The sequence below is a fragment of the Phascolarctos cinereus genome, unplaced genomic scaffold, assembly GCF_003287225.1.
Source record: "Phascolarctos cinereus isolate Bilbo 61053 unplaced genomic scaffold, phaCin_HiC Scaffold_5;HRSCAF=322, whole genome shotgun sequence".
Lineage (NCBI taxonomy): Eukaryota > Metazoa > Chordata > Mammalia > Diprotodontia > Phascolarctidae > Phascolarctos > Phascolarctos cinereus.
Window position 1 is genome coordinate 151,248,818 of NW_027555958.1, and position 17,716 is coordinate 151,266,533.

Here is a 17,716-nt window from a genome sequence, read left to right on the forward strand (position 1 = left end):
GAGTTCAAATGCCACCTGAGAAACTTACTAGCTGTGTGACCCTGAGTGAATCACATAACTCCCCTGGGCCTCATTTTCCTAATCTATAAAATAAGGGGATTGAATTCCATGGCCTCTCAGGAGTTCTTTTACCTTTAAATCAATGATCCTATGAAATACGATTTCATTAGCAAGGGAATGCCTTTAATGCAGATCAACATCTATTGGGTCTCCTAGATTGGTGTACTGGGTGGTTAAGTAACCTGCTCAGGGTCACACAGCCTATATGTGTCCAAAGTGGGACTGCAGCCCAGGTCTCCCTGCCCCACAGCCTCTCAAGTCTGCCTTACAGAATCATGGTTTGTGTTCATGGCTTCCCCATACACACTTCTGATTTTAAGTTTCTGGATGGCAGAGATTATCACTCTCATAACTCTAGCACCTAGCACAGCGTCTAACATAGTTGCTGAACTGGTGAATTACCTTACCTTGTATAAATAGAGAGATCTTCTTCTGAAGGGACATCTGAGAGGTTAATCCCATAAACATCTTTCATAGGTTGCACTAAATTCTGGGGTTGTGAAAGGGTTAAAAAAAAAAAAAGATAATATCAATGAGTCTTTTTAGAATTTCAGGACTCTAATAATTTCCAAAGACAAAGACTACATGAACCGATGGGAGAAAGTGAAAATTTTTACAAAAGCATGCATGTATTACTACTTTTATTTGTTCATATAACTTTTCAGCTGAAGACAACAGAATGAGATTTCCCTGCATTTTTACCAAGAGAAAACAAGGCACTCATTAAGATAAATTGTTTCAACTAGATGACATGGGAAAAGGCCTGTGGATCAACTCTTACTATTTCTTTTAGACTAATTCTGCACAGGGATTCTGCTCGTGTGCCTCACTGTGGTGCACAAATGACCTATATCCTTAAAGGCTACATAAACAGAGCACAAGCTCTGCCAGGTCCTGCTTCAAGTACAGGCTTCAAACACAGTCCTAACAACAGGCTGCTTGTGGGAGCACCAACCCAACTATGTGCAGAGAGGCTCATCACCAGAAAGCTGGATCCCCAGGGGACTGAATTGTGCTGACCACAAAGACTGTCTACTAAGGACTGAGAATGGTTGTGATCTGTTGGTGGAGAGAGTGTCTACCACAATGATGAAATCACATATATTGTGAAGTATTAAAGTAAGCTGACATAAGAAATTTAATGTTTAATTCTTTGATTACAAAAAATGGTTAAAAAGTCTCTTAAATCTGCCATCCAGAAAGCTTTTGAGTCCTAAAAGAAATATATTAATAAGCAGTAATGTAGAGGAAGTGCATTCTGGAAATCAGGAATGATTAGCTTGATTGCTACAGATAGGAGAGAAGGCAACTTAAGCAGAGACTGAAAAACCAATATTTCTATAGCTTTTTTTAACAATTGAAAATTTTTTTTCAATAAAAATATTTTTTCTCTTCTTATCCTTCCTCCCTCAACATACAAAAATGAAAAGCTGTCTTAATTTAGCAAGTAACATTTGTTCTATATCTTTTCGTTTGTGTAATAAAAATCTTGGTTTTATAATCATAGAACTTTAATGTTGTAATACTTATTTGCAAAAAAATAAAAATTCAAATACTCAACAGTTACTCACCAAGCCTTTTGCTTATTTTAAAATGAGAACCACATAATTTGCCTATAAACAGCACCATGCTATAGTAGAAAGAGAGCCTGTCTTTCACTCACAGGCCCTAGGTTTGAGTCCCAGTTTGGACCCTTAATAGCTATATGGCCATGGGCAAGTAACATCAATTTATTGAGCCTTAATTACCTGACGTGAAAATTGTTAATAATAATACTTGTACAGCCTCCTACCTTACAATGTTGTGATTAAAATGTTTGTAAGCCTTAAAGTGCTATGACAATGTAATCTATTATTAGTAATCATACAAACAAACTTTGATTTATGCTATTGTTTTGTCAAAAAGAACCCATTTTATTAAAATCTAGAATAAAAATCAATAAAATATTTATTCTAGACATTGTTGGAAGCTTAAGCAGAGAGAAGCATAAATTGGCACTTTAAAAAATTATATCTCTATGGGCCAAGCAGACTTTGAATATAACCCATTTCCAAAATGTACATATATCACACAGAAAACACTGGCCTTGAGAGCAATTTGTTGTGGTTCAGGAGAAGGAAGAGAGACTTTCTAAACTGCTGGCTTGTTGCTGACTTCTGACACAGCCAGGTAGACACTGTTTAGGTTGGCTTTTCATAAGAGCAAAGGGAGTAAATGTGACTGTCCACTTAACAGTGAAATGGAGGTTTATTCTAAAATAGAATTATATCAAGAAGGGGAAAAATACAATGGCCCTCATCACCACACCTTTCAAATACAAAATTTATATAGATTAGATTCATAATTGCAGTGAATTGGGTGGCAGGCCCTAATTTAGTAGAGACAGGGGTAGTGTAGTCAACAGAACATTAGGTTCAGAATCAGTAAGACCTGGCCTTTCTCTGATATTTCTGAGACGTGCTTTCTACTCTGGGCACAACACAACCTGACTACATCACAGGCAACTACACAAAACTCACCTAATAATTCATAAGCTGGTTAGAAATGCATTGGTGGAGGAAGATTTTATGCAGACACATAACACAAAAATACAAATTTAAAGAACTTAGCAAAGGAAAAAAAGTAGCTTTTCTTACTACCACACCTGAACCAACAGCTAAAACGAACAGTTAATACATTAATCTAGAGAGCTGTACTTTATTGCTGATACGTATATAAAGTTTAAAGTGATTTCAATCTATTCTGATGCAAAGAATACATAAGGTGCATAATATTCTTGTTCAATAAGAGTCTAAAGTAGAAGACTATATGCAGATGACTTACAGTGAACATTTTAAAAAGCAATTACCATAATTTCATGTTTAACACTATTTCCATTAATGATTCTGATTATTTCTATTGATTAACTTTCCCTTAGTTTTAAATAGCCCTTCATATGGGCTAACATACACAGTATGACCATAAAGAAATGTGCCTGATTTTTTTTTAACAGACAAGCCTAACCCCAAAGGAATAAAATTTGGTACCCTTTTAAAGTTATTTTTAAAAAGAGTTCCAATAGAATATAATCTTCTTGAGAACTAGGATTGTCTTGTTTTGTTTTGTTTTATTTCATTTTAAGTCCCAGTATCTAGTACAGTGCCTGACACATAGTAGGTGCTTAATATATCTTGGTTAAATAGGAGATTTTTTTAAATGCTGGGAAAGAGTAGGAACACTGGAATAAGTATAGCTTTTCAAGGTGACTACTTCAAAGGTAACCACATTCACCTGGAAGTGTAAGTTTAGATATTTTTTAAAAACCAGTTATATCATCTTATGAAAAAAAGGAACAATCTATTTCAAAATGCCACCTACTTTCAATCATCTCTATATTAACATTCAAACTACAAAATGTCTCATAAATTGCCAATTAAAGGGATTTGAGTCACTCAGTTTAAAGTTTTCTTGCTCTTAGTGGTAGGCCTAAAGAGAGAATTTTTATTGCCATCCTTCCCCAAATTGTCAGCCATGGATTAAATATGCTGCTCTCCTTCCTTACCTCTGTCACTTTGGTACTGTCGCCTGAATCTGTCATCTTGACTGGTGTGGAGCGCTGAGAAACAGAGCCCTCATCTTCTCGGTCGGTTCCAGAATCATCCTCAGAACTACTTGAAACAGCTTCTTCATTTGGAGGTGGAGGGGCACTAGCTGCTGTTTTCCTTTGTAGTACAGTTTCTTCCCTATTGCTTTTATTTCTTTTTTTTTTAAACAGGGAAATAGAAGAGAGAGAAAATAGATCAGTTCTGATGAATATGAATGTACACAGCACCTTCCAACTGAATCATCTACACAATCTAAGGCCTGATTCTGTCTAACTCTCAGACATATGGAGAGAGAAGAATGATGCCATGAGAAACAAGCCAGCAGCTTAGAGGGGCATTAAAATGAAAAATGCTGTATTTTACTCTTCGCACTTGCCGTTCTTATGTCAACTTTAATCCTTTTGGTTAAGTTTTAAGATGTTCAGAGGGTAATGAAAATATTTTCCCACAACTTAGCTATTTTCATGTCTTATAGCAACTTAGAATTATAAGGAGGAGCCTGCCTGGAGAGACTGAGGCTGGTGGATCATTAGAGCTCAGAAGTTCTGAGATACAGCAGGCTAAACCAAGTCCAGCACCTATACAATGATGCCCCAGGAGCAGGAGGTCACAAAGCTGCCTAAGGAGGGTTGAACTGGCCCAGGTTGGGAACAGAGCAAATCAAAAACCTCCCATGCCAATCAATATTGGAACTAGATGAGATAGGAAGACCCAGTACAAAAATAACAAAATAAAAACTTTTGAGAGGAAAGGCTTATGTTTGGAATCAGTAAAATTCATTTATAACTTTTCATCTTCTTTTTATCACATAAGCCTTTAAAAGCTATCCAGATTTAAAATGGGGATACTAATAGCACCCTCCTCACAGGCTGTCATGAGGATCAAATGAGATAATATATGTAGTGCACCTTACAAACCTTAAAGTGCTACATAAATGCTGGCTATTATTGTAGTTATCATTATTATTATGAAAAAAGATTTTCCTTTCTAAGTGTCGCCTATACCCCAAGGAAATCACAATTCTCCACCATATAGAGATGGACATACAAACACATCCAAGTAATTTGATTATTTGTAACAAAATGATGAAAATGCTGTAACAAAATGAGTGAAAAATCAAAAAGCAGATCCGGTCTTGAATATAAAACACTGGCAACACCTTCAATTATAACTGATGGGCCACTTCTAAAAGCACAAATATCATTCAATAATCCATGGGTAGATAGATCCAGACAATCCCATCTCCCAAGGAGGGGGCTAGTCCTACAGACAGGGTGGAGTTGTTGGGGTATTAGGGTTATGTACACAGCAAATGCATCAGAATGAATTATGTCTTCCAAAATCAAATATACTTGACTTTTGAATAATTCTTAAAATATATGTATAGAGATATATCTGTATACACACATATGTATACACATCTATATATGTTTGTATTTGTGTATATGTGTGTACACACACATATATACTAAAGATCATTCAGAGTCATGCATATTTTATTTTGGAATACGGAGCAGTCCATTCTGACACATGTATTCTATGTAAAACCATAACCCTAATGCATGCATGTACACACACACACACACACACACACACACACACACACACACACACACACACACATATATATGCATACATATACAGATGTGTATATATCCAGTATGTATATGTATATGTGTTCATGTATACACATACCCAAGATGTGCCAAAAGATGTTATAGTGCTTTTTAATAAGTTTTAATAGCTATTATCTAAACCAGAGGTGGGGAATCTGCAGTCTTGAGGCCATATGCGACCTTTTACGTCCTCGGATGCGGCCTTTTGGCAGAGTCCAAGTTTTACAGCACAAATCCTTTTATTAACTGGATTTGTTCTGTGAAGTTTGGATTCAATCAAAGGGCCGCACTTGAGGAGCTAGAGGGGCACATATGGCCTCGAGGCCACAGGTTCCCCACCCCTGAAACTATTACTGATAAAAACTACCATAAGATTTTCAGAACACCCTATACTTGTTTGCACACATATAATTACAGCCATTAGCCATGCTTCTTTATTCTTATCATTTGCTGGGATGGCTAACTTTCCCCTAAAAGGTTTTTTTTTCTTTTTTAAGTATGCTAGGATAAAAAACAAAAGAAATGAAAAATGGCAACGAGAAAGGGAAGGTAAAATCCTAACCACTGCTAAGTTATAGGAGATTGAAGTACTTCCAATATTTTTACAACTAAATACAAAAAAAACCTGACTTTTCCTAGCTGTGCAGCCACAGGCAAGTTATTTAAAACTTCTCTCAGTCACTTTTTCTTTATCTGCAAAATGAGGATAATATTTGTGCTACCCCACTCATTTGACTTTTTGTCGAAAATACTTGGTAAACCTTAAAGTACTATGTAGACAAAAATTATTATTATTAAGTTTAATTTTAAAATTTATTTTTTTTCAAGTTTAATTTTAAATAAAAAAACAAATAGCAATTGTCCAGCTGGTTACTTACTCTATGGGTTAGAAGACAAACGAACATCTTCTTTAACCAATAACAAGATGAAATTGTTATTCCCCCTCTAAAGCGTCTATTTGCAACTCCCCTCAGCACCCTGAAGGACACTGTGGACCAACATAAATGTTTCCCTTTTCTATAACCTTATGTTTTAGAAATTAGATTAATTCTCTAAGAAAGTGAAGATAAAGCTGGGCACAGCACAGCAGACACAGATCAGATGAACCATTTTGCATTCATAATGTTAATGCTACGTGAGCTATGAATGAAGTGTAGAAGGAAAAGAAAAGAGGATGAGAAAGGAAAAAATTATTCTTTTTATGTTTAGCCCTCGAGAATAACTGAGAATTTTTTCTTTTAAGATATATCTCAATTCTCCATTGAGAAATGACACATGTATGTCTGTACAAAGACACACTGCCCCAAGCAGGACTTATAGGAAGGGCATGCATTTCTAATAGCAAGAAATTTAGCCAAAGGTTGTTTCTACTCATTTATTATTTTCTTAGTTAAATGTTTCATTATAGAACTAATTAAATTTGCTTAGTAATAATATTTAAATTATTTAATTTCAATACATAAAATAACTTAATTTTTCAAACAGCCCAAATGACTATAAAAATTTATTTTGTCCATAATTTTTTCCTTCACATTATTTCACAAAGTTCTTTCCAGATTTCTTTATGTTCCTCCTACTTATAAGTCTTAATTGCAGTATAGTACTCCTTTACAATAATGTACAACCATTTATTTAACCAGTACTGTAGTGTTGGAGATTTCAGGGTGTACTCTCAATAATGGGATGATTGAGTCAAAAAATATGATAATTTTAGTCACATTTACTGTACACTACCAGATTAACCTCCCAAAAGGTTCTATAAGTTTTTTATTTCACCATAAATCAATCAGTACCACTATTTCTACAGATCCCACTATCACTGAATTTCCTTTCTTCTAAATATTTTTGCTAATGTGATGGGTATAATATGATAACAATGCTGCTTTAATTTGCAATTCTTATTTTTAGTGAAATGGAAGTTTTTGGTTTTTTCCAAGAGAGTATCAATTTGCTGACATCCTTCAGTTCATATTTTTAATCACTTATCACTTGAAACCTGGGAATTACCTTTGTAAATTTTAAAGTCTTTTACATATTTTATTTTCCCAATGTGTTATTTTTATTTTGGTTATGATGATGTTCATTATTCATAAATGTTTAATTTGAATACAGTTAAATATCTCTCTTGTTCCTAATAATTTTCTATTTGTTGTTTTTTCATTGATCTCCTTGATATTCTTGACCTTTTGTTCTTCTAGATGAATTTTGTTATTATTTTTTCTAGCTCTAGAAAATAAAATTTTAGTTTGATAGTTGTTTGATTGGTATGGCACTGAATAAACAGATTAATTTAGGTAGGATTCTCATTTTATTATATTGGCTCAGCCCACCCATAAGCAATTAATATTTTTCCAATTGTTTAGATCTGACTTTATTTGTGGGAAGTTTTATAGTAGTATTCATATAGTTCCTGGATTTGTGCTGGCAGATAGACTCCCAAGTATTTTATATTGTCTACAATTATTTTAAATGGAATGTCTTCTTCTATCTCTTGCTGCTGGACTTTGTTGGTAATAAATAGAAATGCTGATGATTTGTGTGGGTTTATTTTGTGTCCTGCAACTTTAAGTAGTTTTTCAGTTGATTCTCTAGGATTTTCTAAGTAAAACATATCATCTGCAAAGGGTGATAGTTTTATTTTCTCATTGCCTATTCTAATTCCTTTAATTTATTTTTCATCTCTTATTGCTGTAGCTAGCATTTCTAGTGCAATATTAAATAATAGAGATGATAATGGGCATCTTTGCTTTACACCTGATTGTATTGGGAAGGCTTCTAGTTTATCCCCATTATAGATAATGCTTGCTGATGGTTTTAGAAAAATATTACTTATCATTTTAAGGTATGACCCATCTATTCCTATGCTCTCTAGTGTTTTTAACCGGAATGGGTGCTGTATTTTGTCAAAGGCTTTTACTGTGTCTATTGAGATAAAACATATAATTTCTGTTTATTTTGTTATTGATATGGTCAATTATGCTAATAGTTTTCCTAACATTGAACCAGCCTGCATTCCTGGTATAAATCCTACCTGGTCATAGTGTATGATCCTTATGATATGTTGCTGTAATCTCTTTGCTAGCAATTTATTTTAAATTTTGGGTATCAATATTCATTAGGGAAATTGGTCTATAATTTTCTTTCTCTGTTTTGGCTCTCCCTGGTTTAGGTATCAGCACCATATTTGTGTCATAAAAAAAACTTGGTAGGACTCCTTCACTCATTTTTTCCAAACAGTTAATACAGGATTGAGATTGTTATTTAAATGTTTAGTAGAATTTACTTGTGAATCCATCTGGTGAATCCATCCAATCTCCAAGACCATCTGCTCCTGGAGATTTTTTTTCTCTGGAAGTTCATTGATGGCTTGTTCAATTTCTTTTTCTAAGATTGGCTTATTTAGGTATTGCATTTCTTCTGTTAATCTGAGTAACTTATATTTTTGTAGGCATTTATCCATTTCATTTAGATTATAAAATCTATTGGCGTATAATTGGGCAAAATAGCTCCTTACAATCTTAATCTCCTCTTCACTGGTGGTGAATTCATTTTTGATACTAGTAATTTGATTTTCTTCTTTCCTTTTTTAAAATCAAATTAACCAATGATTTATCTATTTTATTGGGTTTTTTTTCATAAAACCAGCTTCTAATTTTATTTATTAGTTCAATGGTTTTTGTACTTTCAATTTTATTAATCTCTCCTTTGATTTTCAAGATTTCCAATTTGGTGTTTAATTAAGGATTTTTAATTTGTTCTTTTTCCAGTTTTTTTAGTTGCATGCCCAATTCATTTATCTTCTGTTTCTCTATTTTACTGATGGAAACAATCAGAGATATAAAATTTCCCCTAAGTACTGCTTTGCCTGCATCCCACAAATTTTGGTATGTTGTCTTATCACTTGCATTAATGAAATTATTGATTGTTTCTGTAATTTGTTTTTTGACCCACCTACCTTTTAGGATTAATTATTTAGTTTCCAATTAAATTTTAATCTTTCTTTCCACTGTCCATTATTGAATGTAATTTTTATTACTTTGTGATCTGAAAAGGAGGCATTTACTATTTCTGCTTTTCTACATTTGGTTGTGTGGTTTTATGTCTATACATGGTCAATTTTTGAGTAGGTGTTTTGTACTGCAGAGAAAAATGTATATTCCTTTCCATTCCCATTCAATTTTCTCTAGAAAGCTATCATTTCTAACTTTTCCAGAATTTTATTCACCTCCTTAACTTCTTTCTTGTTTATTTTTTGGTTAGATTTATCTAGTTCTGAGAGGAGACAGTTGATGTCTCCCAATAGTAATTTTATTATCTATTTCCTCCTATAACTTCTTCAACTTCCTCAAAAACTTAGATGCTCTACCATGTGGTGCATATATATTTAGTATTGAGATGACTTCATTGTCTATTGTACCTTTCAGCAAGACATACTTTCCTTCCTTATCTCTTTTATTTAGAACTATTTTTGCTTTTGCTTTGTCTGAGACCAGGATTGCTACCTCTGCTTTCTTTGCATCAGCTGAAGCATAATAAATTCTGCTCTAGCCCCTTACCTTTATCTTGTATGTATCTCTCTGCTTCAAATGTGTTTCTTGTAAATAACACATAATAGGATTCTGTTTTTTAGTCCACTCTGCTACCTACTTCTGTTTTATGGGTGAGTCCATCCCATTCACATTTATACATATTATAACTGTGTTTTTATTCATTCTACTTTTCCTGTTTGTCCCCTCTCTCACGTCTCCTTTTCCCTCCTCATAAGTGTTTTACTTTTGATCACCACCTTCCCCAATTTACCCTACCTTTTATCAATCCCTCCTCCACCTTCCATGATCCTTGTCCTTTTTTACTTCCTTATAAAGTAAGATAGATTTCTGTATCCAACTGTATGTGTATGTTATTGCCTCTTTGAACCAATTTTGATGAGAGTACGGTTTAAGCGTTGCCCGCCACCCCCTACCATTTTCCCCTCCATTATAACACTCTTTCATGCCTCTTTTATGTGGGACAATTTACCCCCATTCAATCTTTCCTCTCCTTCTTCCAGTGAAAATTTCTTTCTCACCCCTTTCTTTTGTTTTTTGGAGTATCATCCCAACAAAGTCACCTTATATCCATACCCGCTGTCTATATATACTCCTTCTAACTGCTCTTACAGAAATAAAGTTCTTAAGTGTTATAAATATTATCTTGCCATATAGAAACATAAACAGTTTAACCTTATTGAATTTCTTATATTTTCTCTCTCTTTTTTTTTTAACCTTTTTATGTTTCCCTTGAGTCTTGTATTGGAGGTCAAATTTTTTATTCAACTCTGGTCTTTTAATTAGGAATGCTCAAAAGTCCTTTATATTGTTAAATTTCCATTTTCCCCCCTGAAAGATTATATTCAATTTTGCTGAGTGAGCGATTCTTAGTTGTAATTTTAACTCCTCTGGCTTCTGGTATATCATATTCCAAGCTCTCCAGCTCTTTAATGTGGAAACTGCCACATCCTGTGTAATCCTGACTGTAGCTCTACAATATTTGAATTGTTTCTTTTTGGCAGCTTTCAGTACTTTCTCCTTGATCTGTGAGCTCTGGAATTTGGCTATGTTGTTGCTGGGAGTTTTCATTTTGGGATCTCCTTCAGGTGATGATAGGTGGATTCTTTCAATTTCTATTTTGCCCTCTGGTTCTAATATATAACAGCAGTTTACTTTGATAATTTTTTGAAAGATGTTGTCCAGGCTTTTTTTTTTTTTTCATCATGGCTTCTAGGTAGCCCAATAATTCTTATACTATCTCTCCTGGATCTGTTTTCTAAGTCAGTTATTTTTCCAATGAGAAATTTCACATTTTCTTCTCTTTTGACTTTTTTGATTTTGTTTTATTGTATCTTGATGTCTCATAGAGTCTTAGCTTCCACTTGCTCACTTCTAATTTTTAAGGAATTACTTTCTTCAGTGAGCTTTTTGTACTTCCTTTCCTATTTGGCCAATTCTATATTTTAGGGAGTTATTTTCCTCTGTAAATTTTTGTATATCTTTTCCCATGTTATTGACTCATTTTTCATGATTCTCTTGCATTACACTATCATTTCTTTTCCCAATTTTTCTTCTACTTCTCTAATTTGCTTTTTGAAATCCTTTCTTTTTGGGCTGGAGACCAATTATATCTTTCTTTGAGATTTCACATGTAGCCATTTTGATACTATTGTCCTCTTCTAAGTTAATGCCTTGACCCTCCCTATCAACATAATAACTTTCTATAGTCAAGCTCTTTTTTTTATTGTTTTTTAGGTTTGTTTTTTTTACTCTTTTTTCTGCCTTTTTTTGTGACTTGATATTTTTATGTGAGAATTGGGCTCTGGTCCTGCACTGTCCCAAGCTTTCTGTGCTGGAGCCCAGGGTCTTACTGCTGGCTTTCAATGGGCTTCAGGGCTTAGCTGCTTGCTTTCACTAGAGGGCTGTTCCCTTTCTGGCCTGCCCCAGGGGTGGGACTTTTCTGCTAGGTTGCTACTGCAGCAGAATCTTTCTGGTGGCTGGACCTGGAAAAGTAATTTTGTTGCTGGTCTTTCCCAGGGATGGGGCCCTGCTGCTGGGTGGCTGTGGAGACAGTGTTCCTTCGCTGGCAGGCCCCAGGGTGGGGTTCTGCTGTTGGTCAGCGTCAGGATGGGACTTTACTACTCCTCAGCAATGGGGTCAAGGCCTTGATGATAGTTTGTGCTGAAGGTGGAGTTGCTAGGGTGGGGCCTTGCTACACAGACTGCTCACCGGCCTAGGGGGCTGCTGGTATGCAAGAGGGCAGGGCTTCACTGGTGGGCTGCCCCAGGCTTGGAGCAGCTTTGCTGCAGGTCCCCTGCTGTGAGGGTGGCCGCTGCTAGGGCTGCTCTTGGACCTCACTCCCCTCCCACCCCAGTGAGACAGATCTTTCCTGCCATACTGGTAAGTTGCTTCACTCTTCCTAGATCAGTTCTGAGGTGGTTTTCTAGTTATTTGGAGGGGAATTTGGAAGGGTTTCAGAGGGTTCCTTCCTCACTCCGCCATCTTGGCACCATAAATCCTAGCAGTTTTTTGTTTTGTTTTTTGTTTTTTGCTAGGCAATGGGGTTAAGTGACTTGCCCAGGGTCACACAGGTAGTAACTGTCAAGTGTCTGAGGCCAGATTTGAACTCAGGTCCTCCTGACTCCAAGGCCAGAGCTGTAGCAATTAATTTTTGATGAAAATTGCTTTATAATAGATTTTAAATTCTGAAAGCATAAGAATGTCTCCATTATTCTTGAAAAAAGTGGTTTTGCCAGTTTGCTTTTTCAAATACATTCCATAATGATTTTTCCAATTCTATAAATAACCCACCTTGGCATGTTAATTGTTGCTGGATTAAATATACACATTTATTTAGGGAATTTTCATTTTTACTATGCTAATTTGACTCATCCGTGAACACTGATTATTGCTCAAATTATTTATGTCTTTACTTTATACATAATAGTTTGATAATGATCCTCATGTAAGAGGGTTAATTCTGAAATACTTGATGGTCTTCACTGTTACTGTAAATGGGGTTTCTTATGATTTAAAAAACATTCACAAACAGTAAGTAAGAACTTACTAATTTGATAAAAGAAAGTAGGAACTGTTTTGCAGTCCTAATACTAGGACTTTGCTGAACTTAATTTTTTTAAAGATCAGTAAAGATAGATTATTTATACATACTATCCTATCCTATACTAAAAATGTTATTTTGGTCTCTTTGTTTCCATTAGTCCTTCCAAAATGTTATTCCTATGTTATTATAATCACCAAAATTTCTAACATAATGCCATATAAAAGGAGTGGATATAGGCATCCTTGTTTTGTTCCTGCTCTTAATGGGAACACTTCCAATAGTTCTCCATTTTATCTATAGGTTCCTGGTTTAAAGCAGATACTTTTTAATATATGGAGGGAAAAAAATCCCTCTATGTTTCTTTTTTGTTGTTGTTGTTGTTAGTATGTCTGTCAATAAGTATTTATTAAGTGCCTTCCACGTGCCAGATGCTGTATTAAGGGGTAGGAATACAGAGAAAGGCAAGAACACAGTCCCTACTCTCACGGGGCTCACAATCTAATGGGGAAGACAATAAGCAAACAAATAAGTATAAACAAGCTACATTTATGCAGGATAAATAGGAAATAATACATAAGAAGGGTGGAAAATGCTTCCTGTAGAAGATGGGATTTTAGTTGGACTTAAAAGAAATCAGGGAAGCCAGAAGTGGAGATGAGGAGGGAGAGCATTCCAGGTATGAAGAACAGCCAGAGAAATGCCCAAAGCCAAGATGGAGCATCTTATTCATGGAAAAGCAAAGAAAAATCAAAACAACAACTCTGAGGCACCACATCACACCTATCATATTGGCTAACATGACAAAACAGGAGAAGATGTGGGAAAATTAGAACATTAACGCATTGTTGGTGGAGTTGTGAACTGATCCAACCATTCTCAAGAGCAATTTGGAACTATGCTCAAAGGGCTACAAAAATGTGCATACCCTTTGACCCAGTAATACCACTTTTAGGTCTATATCTCAAAGAGATCATACAAATGGGAAAAGGACTCACATGTACAAAAATATTTATAACGCTCCTTTTGTGGTGACCAAGAATTGGAAGTTGAGGGGGTGCCCATCAACTGAGAATGGCTGAAGAAGTTGTGGTACATGAATGTAATGGAATACTATTGTTCCATAAGAAATGATGAGCAGGAAGACTTCAGAAAAACCTGGAAAAACCTGCATGAACTGATGCTGAGTGAAGTGAACAGAACCAGGAGAACACTGTACACAGTAATAGCAATATTGTGCAATGACTAACTTTGAAAGACTTAATTCTTCTCAGCAATGCAAGGGTTTAAGACATCTCCAAAAGTCTCATGATGGAAAATGCTACCCACATCCAGAGAAAGAACTATGGAGTCTGAATGCAGATCCAAGCTTACTATTTGCTCTCTTTTTGTTGTTGTTTCTTCTTTTCCCATGGCTTCTCCCATTGTTTCTAATTCTTCTTTATAGCATGACTAATGTGAAAATATGTTTAATATGAAAAAATATGTGTATAAAAAGGGATATTTTCTATTATGACAAAAGTCACATATCTGAAAATAAAAACTAGCAATATTTGCAACAACAACAAAAAAAAGCGAAGAGGTCAGTATCACAGGATCAAATTATCATGAATGTAGTTGGATTTTATCAAAGGCTTTTTCTATATCTATTGCTATACTTACACTTAGAGGGGGTTTTTTATTTCATGTTTTATTAAATTAATAGTTTTTTTCAGTGTTAAACCAGTACCTGACAGTTCTTGTGCCTGTAATTTATATCTGGTATAAACCCTAGTCTTTCTTTATATTTTGCTGTATTCTATTTATTATTTTATAGTTGACTCAATACAGAATTTGTAGGTGACAGTGTAACATACCTGCTAAATAACTAAAGGAAAGTACAAATGGTATTCTGCACTGGTCAAACTACGGGAATACCCATGTTCAATTTTAGGGGCCACAGAGAAAGCAAAGTATGCATAGAGGGTAGTAGCCAGGGTTAAAACATCTAGAAATGATGTTTTATATGATAAAGCTAAAGGAACTGAGTATGTTTACCCTGGTGAAGAGGGGACTAAAGCCAGACACAAATATAGCAGCATTTAAAGACTATATGAGAACAAATATTTGATATTGCTGCATAGGGCAAAACTAGGACCAATGCAAGGAAGTCACATGGAGAATATTTGTGGCCTAATACAAAGGAAGAGTTTTCAAGTAATTAGAGTTGTCCAACATTGATACAGTCTCCTTAGAAAAGGAACAAGCCCCCTACTACTACTAAAAGTGTTCTCACAGAGGATGTTGTGAAGATAATTACTACATTAGTTTGGAGGTTGAACTAGGTAAGTTCAAACAAGCTTTGCTAACTATGAACTGTTACCTTTTTTACTTCTCTCAAAACAATTATTTAGCATAGTAACACACACCTAATTAGTATTGGGAAGCTTTTCAAGTTTTTATTAGCAAACAGTAAAATCAATTTCAGTTTTCATTCTTATCAGATAAGGTTGCATCACTTAGTAACAAGTACAATTATGCAAAATAATGCCAAAAAAAAAATTCAGCAAGGTCCAAGGCATGAGGACATAAAATAGAGAAATGTGACCATGACAAAAAGAACTTGCATTTTAAATAATCTAAAGAAAAAAAATCTATTAAATTATTTAAATATATTTGCCTTTGGGCTTCATCAGGATATGAATAAAACTTGCTAGATTACAAGATTGAATTCTTTAAAACTAAACCTATTTCTCGGGAAATAAAGATAGATTTACTTTTATAGAATGTCAAAATGTCAAGCACCTATGATTTCATGGGTAGATGATTTTATAAGATATTCCACATAAACAGCCTCCTTCTATTTCTTCTGCTGCCAATTTAATTTCTTTTCCATTTAAAATATTGAAATGACCTGTTATAGAAATCCTCACAAAGCACACTTTTCTGTTATTCACTTCAGCGACCCAACTGCTAGCAACTATTCAGACAGACACAGGTAAATGTGCTATGGTCATAACACATAATTAAATAATCTGAATTTTCTATTTTCTGGATTAAAATTACACTAAAGGCCACCTGCTCCATTCCTTTTTTTTTTTCCAAAGAACTTCAATACTAAATCATTCATTGTTTTCCATTGTCTACTCAGGTGTGGAGAGGCAGCATGGCATAGCAGATAGAGAGCTGGCTTCCAAAATAGAAAGAGCTGGGTTCAGGTTCTACCTCTGATACATCCTGGCTCTGAGGGCTCAGACAAGTCACTTAATATCTTGGTGAAATCAGCAACTGTAAGGATACAATTTGGGGAGAAGTTACATAACTGCATGGTAGAAAGAGTGTGCTCATTAGGTTTTCCCTACATCAATGAAATCATAGGTTCTTTCCAGAAACAAACAAACACACAAACACAGTTCTTACCCCAGCACTGATTTTCCAGTCTCATCAGGTTTACGCACAGTAAATGGACTTGGATCAATGCCAACATTCTTTGGCATAAAGTCTCTGAAGGAAGGGAACAAGCAAAAATAGGCTATTTATCAATGTCTCCCAGGAGAATATTCTATTGCACTTGAATACATGCCTGCATGACATCCTCTCCCTCCCCGGGAGTTGCACAATTATTGAACCAAAGACTCAAAGTAGGTGTTAGAGGCCAGGAAGTTGCCCAGAGAAATGGCACCAAGCACTTCTAGTTGCAAGTTATTAAAACCATTTATGTGTACAGGGCTGAATAGGATGTTGTATTACAGTTTTGAATTCAAAATGGAGTCTGCTAGCATGAAGTGTTTCCAGAGATTTACTGCCAGTTTGATGTAGTTTTAAGAAAAAAAAAAAAAGCTCATAAGACCAGAAGTCACAAAATCACACTGTTAAATGGAACTTCAGAGTTTACCTAGACTAACCTGTACCTGAACTGGATTCTCTCTCTTTTTTATTTATTTTATTTTTAATTTATGGAATAAAACAAGCATTTCTATAACACAGTATAATAAAAAAAGATGATTACAACATGAAACTGCAAATTTACTATGTATAACTCGGTATTCCTTTTAAATATACAAAGTTATCATGAAAATTTTCTGTTTGAAGACCTTTAAGGACACAATCCTACTACATGCCCAAGACAGCCAATTCAGTCAAGTCAGCTGGTCAATTAGTCAGTTGATTGGTCTGTCAGTCAAGCAGTCACTTGACCAACTAGTAATTTGGAAAGCTCTAGTTATTAGTAAAGTTTTCCTTCTTTTGACAATTTTTACCCACCGTTATCTAATTCTTCCCTATGACATCAGGTAGTACAGGGCAGATCCTCTTTCTGTATGACAACCAAGTAGTAGATTAATTATCGTGTCCCAAGTCACAGAATTATAGAATCTCAGAAGTGAAAGGGACTTTTAAGACCATTCTGTCTAATTAATATCTAAGCTTTCCCTCTACAACATACATGATAAATAGTCATCTAATTTTTGCATACAAATTTCCAATGAGGGAGAACTCAGCACCTTCCAAGGGAGTCCATTCCATTTTTGAATGGTTCAAATCGTTAAGTTAGTATGCCCTAATCTCAAACCTAAATTTCCACCCATTACTCCTGTTTCTCTCTGGTGCCAAGCGGAACAATTCTACTCCAAATGAGAGTCCTTTAAATACTTGAAGATAGTTATGATGTCCTCTTATGTCTTTTCTTCTCCAGACTAAGCATTCCTACTTCCTTCAACTTCTATATCAAGAAGTCAAGGTCCTTCATTGTACTGGTTGCCCTCTTCTGGACACTCTACACCTTATCAAGTCTTTCCTAAAAATATGACTCTCTAGAAAACAGAATTCAAGACTCTAGATGTGGCTGACCAAGGCAGGATACAACAGGACAATCACTTCTTGAAGTCT

General features: G+C 35.0%; 1 protein-coding gene across 5 annotated transcripts in view; it reads right to left on the bottom strand.

Moving 5' to 3' along the window:
• The window catches only part of FIG4 (FIG4 phosphoinositide 5-phosphatase), a 142,554-nt gene that overhangs the window by 52,281 nt on the left and 72,557 nt on the right, over positions 1 to 17,716 (bottom strand). For 2 of the 5 annotated variants that reach the window (XM_021008176.2, XM_021008179.2), the window contains exons 19-21: positions 16,250 to 16,333; positions 3,602 to 3,797; positions 468 to 550 (exon numbers count right to left, since the gene is read on the bottom strand). In XM_021008176.2, coding sequence (XP_020863835.1) covers positions 468 to 550; positions 3,602 to 3,797; positions 16,250 to 16,333 — 363 coding nt within the window. Of the gene's footprint in view, positions 1 to 467; positions 551 to 3,601; positions 3,798 to 16,048; positions 16,118 to 16,249; positions 16,334 to 17,716 lie in introns of those variants that run through there. The other 3 variants (XM_021008181.2, XM_021008180.2, XM_078155193.1) reach the window with 2 other exon arrangements.